Raw genomic sequence first — 8554 nt, 5'->3', positions numbered from 1 at the left:
ATTTGTATCTTTATAAATACAAATAATACAATGCAATATATGCCCTTATTTTAGCATATCATAGCTGACAAAAAACAAAAAATGTGAGGGGGGGCTCTCGTTGTCTAGAGGTTAAGGTGTTGGCCTCTCATTCAAAGGTCCCGGGTTCGAATCCGGGTAGCGAGCGAACAATTTTCTTCTCTAAAATTGTCTCCTTTCACCTCCTTTCCTGCTCTCTAGCAATGTTCTGTTGTCTGATTTCGTTTCCACTTTCTGCCCCCACCCCCTCACCTCCTTTGCCCCCTCCTCTGGGCTCCTGACTCTTTCTGCTACTCCTTGGCTCCTCCTAACTAACTCAACTAACTGCAGTCTTACTGCCACACCCCTGATCTTCTGGTAGGAAAGATGTACACCTAGCCTTCTCGGACAAAGGCGAAATATCTCGGAGGGCCTGTGTGCAAGTTGCGCACGTTAAAGATCCCTTGGTGGTCTAAAATCGATAAGAGCAGGCTTCGGCCACCACCCGGGCAAAATTCAAAATTTCCTACCAACTGAAAATATTAGGTGTGTCCTGCGCGCTCATATGACCTTATGCAGTTGCAAGCGCTGCAAAAACACTTACCAAAAAAAAAAGAAATGTGAGGTACATTATATAATATAAATCAATGTCAGGATTTTTTTCTCGGGGGTGGGACTGCCTCATCATACCCCAAACTGATAATGAGGGTTTTGTATCTATAGTTGAGCATAACCACCCACAAGGGATAACTGCTTCTCTTGCATTACTATTTTCCTGTATCTGATTTGAGATTTTAACATTTCAACTCTATTTCCCCCCTCTTGCAACATCCTATCCACATCATCTTTTGTGACACACACCCCACCAAGACCAATGACAGCATTGACAACAGACAAGTGTTTCTCTCTCTCTTTAACTTCTTTAGCCTCTTTTTTTCTTTCATTTTCACGTAGCCGTTCCATGATGACCCTCCTAACTTCTCTCTCCTGGTCTCTACTGCGCTTCTTTAATTTTGGACCATACTTCCTTTCCAGGGTTAACAAATAAATTGCCTCCTGCTTTTTCTTATGCAACAGCCATTTTCCTGTGCCATTGTGTTTCCACATGTTGAATGAGGAACGCAAATGTAAGGATGCATTTCTTCTCTCGGATATGTCATAATCTAAATCCCCAAAGAGCCTCTCTCCTGTCAGGTTTGATAATGGTGCAGTCATCAAAATACTTTTGACATCTTCATCCAACTCCCCAGCGAAAACACCATCCCCAATAAAGTCAGAGACCTGACGTTTCAGCACATCGAGAGTGTTTGAATGTAACCTGTTGTAAACATTCTTAAAAGTTTCCCTAGACTCATGACAAATACTAGAAATAGGATGTGAATCAGGAGACACAAAATCAGGGAAAACACTGGTACTAGGCTTTGTGGTGAGGAACTCTTCCATGAGTTTAACATATGGTGGAAACTCCCCATATGAAACTTTACTGTTCAATAGTGACCAGTATGGGGATGTGAAGAGGGTGTTGAACTTATCCAAAGCAGAAACCATAGCCATGATATTGTCATCTTTAATGTCTTCTAAAATACTTAAAAGCTTCAAATTTTCATGAGAGACTGACTTTGTCAAAAAATCAATGATATGCTCTCTGTGGAATAGCAGTGCAGATGAATTGTCAAAGACATTATTAAATCTGTTGTTTCTGTAGCTGGTAAATTTTGACTTAATCTTGATGGATTCAAGACAGACTAGCCACTCATTTCGACAACCATTCTTCTCATCCCCACGCGGGCCAAAAACATCAGCAGCAGCTCTAACAACTCTGAGTGCTGGGGTTTCAGTGGAATTTGCAAGTCTTGAAAATCTGTCTGAAGCATCCCTACCCAGTTTGATATCGCTGTTTGCAAACTCTTTAGATATCTCTTTCAAGACCTCCTCTGCAGTAAGACTGACACCTAACAAAAAATGAGCATTACAAAACAGAAAGTGAGTACTGCAATCTGTCCCCAAAACCTCTTTTTTATAATTAGCCAATTTCTTGTCAAAGAGTTTCATGACAGAAGCTCTGTCACTCATTAGACATTTCATCTTGCTCAAAATTTCTTTGAACAGACTGTCACGCAAAACAGTTTCATTTTGTGAGCAATAAACATCACACAGCTCATTGATTAAACAAATAGACTTTTCTAATAAAGTATCAGCTGTTTCTGATGCCACCTCTTGAAACCCAAGACTCATCATACCGCTGTTTGACAAAACAATGTGGCGCTCTAAATATCTTCTCTTTTGCCGTGATGTCTCATCTGTGGCGAAAGTAAAATGTTCGTTTGCTCTAATCTCTTCAACAACCTGACTTCTGGATAGAAAATTGCCCTCATTAGACATGTTAAGAGCAGACTGCTTGCAGGGGAGATCTTTTTGAGACAATTCAGTATCAAATAAATGTTTAGCAATAATTTTTACGACTGTTGAACATTTTGATGCTGCAACATAAGCTTCACCTTGCAAGGCCATATATGTCACACGGACAGCATCGGAGTAGGTATTATTTTTATTCCCTTCATTTTTCAACTGTACCGGTACATGATAACCTCCCTCTTTCTTTCCCTCATCTTCAAGAATAGCCTCAGCAGTTTCAAGAGCATCACTAAGTTGACTTTTAATATTTTTATAAAAAGACTTCATGTTCTGTTCTGATTTTATTTGTTTTTTTAGTTTTTGTACTAAAGCCTCACACTCTTTAAAAGACTTTTTTATGTCATCTAGACATTTACATTTTTCTTCAAGATCTTTTTTAAGAGAACATATTAATTTTTGACTTTGTTTTAACTCCTCCTCCATTTGTCTGGATGCTGCCAAACCGTTCTGAACATCAGATACTTTAATACCTTTTGATTGTATCATTTTTCTTTGAGCAATTTTTTCTCTTAACTGTTCTCTCTCATTCGTAAGAATTTTATTCTCTTCCCTCAACCTGTCTCTATCTTCTTTGAGAAGTTTACTTTCTAAAGCTAATATTTCTTTTTCAGTCTTGTTCTTTTCTAAAGTGTCTTGATTCTTTAGCCCTTGCTTTTTTTCTAAATCGAGATCAGTTCTCAAACGTTTTATTTCTGCTTCAGCACATTTAATTCTAGGACAGACATTTCCTTCTAGGACCTGAGGAAGCACATTTGTTGTGGCAAAGACTGGTTCACGCAAAATTGACTGCAATTCTTCACCACTACATTTGGCTCGGTCTCTTTTTGCCTTCTTAACAGCATTTATTATTTTGGCCTTTGTCACAGACAGTGAAGATGGTTTTAAGAAACATTGAATCCATCTAACAACAAATGAGTCCGTCAAACGTTTTTGACATCTAATACTTTCCAAAGCCAGCAAGACTGACTTAGTTGGGAAATACCCAGAAGGGGGAAAGAACTGGGACTCATCTCCCTAAATAGATTGCATGGAGAGTCCAAGACTTTGTAGCTCTGCTGGAATTGAGTTGAAGTCCTCCTCCATAGTTAAAAAACCTGCCATGTCTTCCTGGTTGATGACTGTCATCTTCTTCCAGGTGGCTTCAATCTTGTGTTGCAGTTGCCCTTCAGTCACAATCTGATCAGGAAATAACTCCAAGAACCAGGATAGAACCTGTGGAAGAAACCATATTCTATTCTTTAGAGTTTGCTGTGATAATAATAATATTAAGTACTAGTAGGCCTACTTCATATAAAATTGGACCGCAGCATTTTACTTTTTTGCACACAAGTTCACATCAGAATTGGGCAGAAGCTCCCGCGGCCCGAAGGCATTTTATTTTTTGGTACACAAGTTCACATCAGAATTGGGCAGAAGCTCCTGTGGCCCGAAGGCATTTTATTATTTAGTAGGCTACACAAGTTCACATCAGAATTGGGTAGAAGCTACCGCGGCCCGAAGGCACCACACAGAAAATTACGCAGTTCCTCCCGACCCACTAAAAAAGAAGGTGGGGGGGGGGGTTAATGATCTACTTACATGGCCCCATGTTGATTGTCCTTCTTCTCTGATTAAGAACAGCTGAGCCAGAACTTGGTTTGTCAAACACACAGAGGGTAGATTAGGGCGTCATCCTTTCCCACTCATCAGAAAGCGGCTCGCTCTTCATTGCAGCATATTGATCACCTGTTGATTGAAATGTCAAGATATTTTGTAAGATAGGCTTAGGAGTAGGTGATTTAACAATATTAACATACAGAGATCTAGGGGTGCTTCTAAAACATAAATGAACAGCAGGTTAAGATTGTTGTTTGTTATGTTTCTACTCTCAACAGGAAAACCCTATGAAAACAGCCAATCGTCATGTCCACTTTAATTATACGAAGTGTATACAGACCCGGTAACCGGGAACAAAGTCACGATGTATACAGACCCGGTAGGGGACTCTTTTGTGATTTCGGGAAGTTTCAGCGCCCAGACCCGGTCACAGAATTCTATACTAATGCATGAATGATAGGCTCATTTAGATGTAATAATGAAGAAACTTGTGTCTACAGTCACAACATAAAGAGTTCCATGGCGAGTGATCACTGGTCAAGGATTTCAGAGCTGTGTGCATTTTGAGAAAAATGTATCCCCATTCCCTGGATCACATGTCGAGGGGATGGGCTTGTCCCCCTGTAATCCCCGCACACAGTAAACAAACACATATATTTTTTAACACGAATAAGAAAAAATAAGTGGTCTCTTGTTACGGATCAAATTGAAGTCATGTTTCAATTCGATTAATTGATAAAAGTGCGTATCGCAATGCGTTGGCTACCCCTGCCCTATAGGACTATGCTATTTAATAAATGCATTCGTCAGACCTGGAATCTTTAATGCTGGCACACAGTAAACAAACACACATTTTTTAACACGTATAAGAAAAAATAAGTGTTGTCTTGTTACGGATCAAATCGAAGTCCTGTTACAATTCAATTAATTGATAAAAGCGTGTATCGCAAAGCATCGGCTAACCCAGCACTATTACGCTATTTTATAAATACATTCGTCAGATCTGGAATCTTTAATCTTTAATTTTTAATGCCCGCACACAGTAAACAAACACACATTTTTGAACACGTATAAGAAAAAATAAGTGTTGTCTTGTTACGGATCAAATTGAAGTCCTGTTACAATTCAATTAATTGATAAAAGCGTGTATCGCAAGGCATCGGCTAACCCAGCACTATTACGCTATTTTATAAATACATTCGTCAGATCTGGAATATTTAATCTTTAATTTTTAATCCCGGCACACAGTAAACAAACACATATTTTTGAACACGTATAAGAAAAAATAAGTGTTGTCTTGTTACGGATCAAATTGAAGTCCTGTTACAATTCAATTAATTGATAAAAGCGTGTATCGCAAGGCATCGGCTAACCCAGCACTATTACGCTATTTTATAAATACATTCATCAGATCTGGAATATTTAATCTTTAATTTTTAATCCCCGCACACACTAAACAAACACATATTTTTGAACACGTATAAGAAAAAATAAGTGTTGTCTTGTTACGGATCAAATCGAAGTCCTGTTACAATTCAATTAATTGATAAAAGCGTGTATCGCAAGGCATCGGCTAACCCAGCACTATTACGTTATTTTATAAATACATTCGTCAGATCTGGAATATTTAATCTTTAATTTTTAATCCCCGCACACAGTAAACAAACACATATTTTTGAACACGTATAAGAAAAAATAAGTGTTGTCTTGTTACGGATCAAATCGAAGTCCTGTTACAATTCAATTAATTGATAAAAGCGTGTATCGCAAGGCATCGGCTAACCCAGCACTATTACGCTATTTTATAAATACATTCATCAGATCTGGAATCTTTAATCTTTAATTTTTAATCCCCGCACACAATAAACAAACACACGTATAAAAAAATAAGTGGTCTCTTGTTACGGATCAAATTGAAGTCTAGTTACAATTCAATAATTGATAATAGCGCGCATTGCAATGCATTGGCTAACTCAGCATTATACGCTATTTAATAATACATTCGTCAGATTTGGAATCTTAAATTATAATCATAATTATATGAGCCCACGCGTGGAAAGTGAAAGTGAAAGGAATTGAAAATGCTTTCAAAAACAATTATGAAAGTAACATAATTAAAGTTGGACTACATGTGCTTATAAAGGCCCAAAAAGGTGTATGGATGCGGAAATTAATGTTTCGGATGAAAATAATACACTATCTCTACTACTACTACTGTAGCATGCGGTCAAAAATTTGATGCGCAACTTATTATCAAATATCTAGGCTACTGAACTATCGAACACCTAGATCTAGATTCTCCTACTTTTACACAATGACTTAGATCTATATCAATTCGTCTTAACCGATGAGTATTTTTTTCAAACATTTGTACACATCTATAGGTTCTATATTATTCTAGAAATTTCTTTAAAGAAAATTCTTTAATAAATACTAGCCAAATATTTCAACAACAAAAACCCAGTCAATGGTTTCTACAGATTTTTAAAAGGTTTTTAGCTGGAGCTAAATCTTTTAAAAGCAAGTCCGTCCTTTTTTCTACTTCTGCTGGCGACATAAAGTTAATTATTGAACGCATGTTTTGAGAACATTAATTAGATCTAGATCTAGTGAAAAAATATGTTCAGTGTAAAACAAATTTCTTGTAACAAGTTGTGCTACTAAAAAATTACGTAGGCCATATATGCGTATGCAAAATGTGTGTGGGAAGCTAGAGGTGCTGTGAACAATCCCATCCGTGTTACGATTTTTTTCACAGTTCTGTAGATCTTATATTTATAAACTCTCTATGTCTGCTGTTTCTCTTGTTGCACCCAAAAACACAACAATGTAAAACCTTAATTCCAATCTCTAGTTGCACAGTGAATTCTGTAAATCAAAATTACAAACTGGACAGTAAATGTTCCACTTTTCACTCGTTTGTAAAAGCCGCTCCTGCTTTAAAAGCACTATAGGGTTACTTCCGAAAACGATAAATCGTGCCCTCAAGACGCCATTGTTTTCAGTCTTCAATTCCTCACAGGTCACGTGGTACAGTTCCCGTTCTATTAGTGTAGAATTCTGTGGACCTGGTAGAAATCTAGAGAGTGTGTGCGTGAGTGTGTGTGTGTGTGTGTGTGTGTGTGTGTGTGTGAGAGAGAGAGAGACAGAGAGAGACAGAGAGAGAGAGAGAGAGAGAGAGAGAGAGAGAGAGAGAGAGAGGTGCTAGCAAAATGTGACATGCCCCAGTTGGCAGGAGGGAACGAGAGAAAGATAGAGTGGGAAATAGGTGGGGACAAAGAAATACAGAGACAAACAAAGAAAAAGAGAAGGCGAGCGATACAGAGAGAGAGAGAGGGGGGGGGGGCAGAGAAATAGAGAGGGTGACTGCTCGATTGAAATTATGACATTGTTCTTTACTTCAAATCGTGATTCCTCCAACTCCAAAACGGAGGAAAAACGATCGTTCATCGAAAAGACATCCGCAATCTTCATTTAGATCTAGATCTAGGCTAGCCGCGAAACTAGATCAAAGATTTATGTCTGCCTAGATCTAGATCTAGACCATAGATCTAGAAGAACCTAGGTCTACCCTGAGCCAAGAGGGCGCTGAAACTCTTCGAAATCACAAAAGAGTTCCCCTACCGGGTCTGTATAGGCCACAGAATAAGTGTAGAATTCTGTGGTATAGGCCTACTTTGTGACTTTGTTCCCGGTTACCGGGTCTGTATACACTCCCTTAATTATAAGGTTATCATCGCTAAAAAATACCACACCAGAGGCCAAGTCATTTTGCTTCTGTTTTGCTTATTCTTCATGTCCAAGCACATTGACATTTTGCAGAGTGGTTAAAAATATAATCCTTGATACCAATTATTACACAGAAAAAACAATTCAACTTCATAAAAAAATTATTCCATCACGTCAGGATGAAAACAAACTCTGGTTTCACCGTCACCGTCAGACTACATGATGGAATAGCACTTCAACCTTCTCGGCATCTATTTTCTTAAAAAATAACACATTAATTCAAGTACAAACACTTCTTTATGATAAATACTTACATGTTTTTATCATATGAGTCCAGTTTTAATCAGAAGCAGCTAGCGATGTCTCGTTTTGTATTTCACCCGAATCCTGACCGAAACTCGCTCCGGCTGGTGGAACAGCGGGATTTTCCATTTTGCCTCGGCTGCGTCCAGCCAAAGTGGCTTTATGTAGTCTTCAACTTGATCGTCTCAGTCCATCCTGGTGTGTTCTATTACGTTTTAAACATAACACATTTGTAGATAAAAGGGTGCTGCATATGAATGTGGAGCGTTTTTTTCGAAAAAAGTCAAAAATCCGAGATAAATCACACTTTCAAAACTTTACACGAACATTCGTAAGGGTTCCTCATGGTGAATGGAGAAAAAGGTTGCATCTGGAAGTAGAGCAGCTTTTCCAGATTTTTATGGTCGAAACAGCAAAGAAATCCGATGTTTCAGGTCCGAGGTATCGATGATTAGAAAATATCTATGGGCGAAAACATAGAGAACGCCGATTTCAGAGACTGACTCAGTAAGCG

At 38.3% G+C, this 8554-nt stretch overlaps 1 protein-coding gene across 2 annotated transcripts; it reads right to left on the bottom strand.

Moving 5' to 3' along the window:
- Positions 1 to 611: 611 nt before the first annotated feature.
- On the bottom strand, positions 612 to 8554 carry LOC101863077. Of its 2 annotated transcripts, none has more exons than XM_013090714.2 (2): positions 8052 to 8554; positions 612 to 4137 (listed from the first exon to the last, which is right to left on the bottom strand). In XM_013090714.2, the coding sequence occupies exon 2, from the start codon at positions 2896 to 2898 to the stop codon at positions 715 to 717; it is 2184 nt and encodes a 727-aa protein (XP_012946168.1). In that variant the 5' UTR covers positions 2899 to 4137; positions 8052 to 8554; the 3' UTR covers positions 612 to 714. The 2 variants fall into 2 exon arrangements, with proteins under 2 accessions (XP_012946168.1, XP_012946169.1); XM_013090715.2 differs by lacking the exon at positions 8052 to 8554 and having other exon boundaries at positions 612 to 3624; positions 3991 to 4405.

The sequence above is a fragment of the Aplysia californica genome, unplaced genomic scaffold (genome assembly GCF_000002075.1).
Source record: "Aplysia californica isolate F4 #8 unplaced genomic scaffold, AplCal3.0 scaffold01437, whole genome shotgun sequence".
Lineage (NCBI taxonomy): Eukaryota > Metazoa > Mollusca > Gastropoda > Aplysiida > Aplysiidae > Aplysia > Aplysia californica.
This window is presented reverse-complemented; position numbering and strand designations above follow the sequence as displayed.

Excerpts from the sequence above, each read along its gene's own strand:
- LOC101863077 (XM_013090714.2), bottom strand. The coding sequence starts at position 2,898 with ATGATACAATCAAAAGGTATTAAAGTATCTGATGTTCAGAACGGTTTG.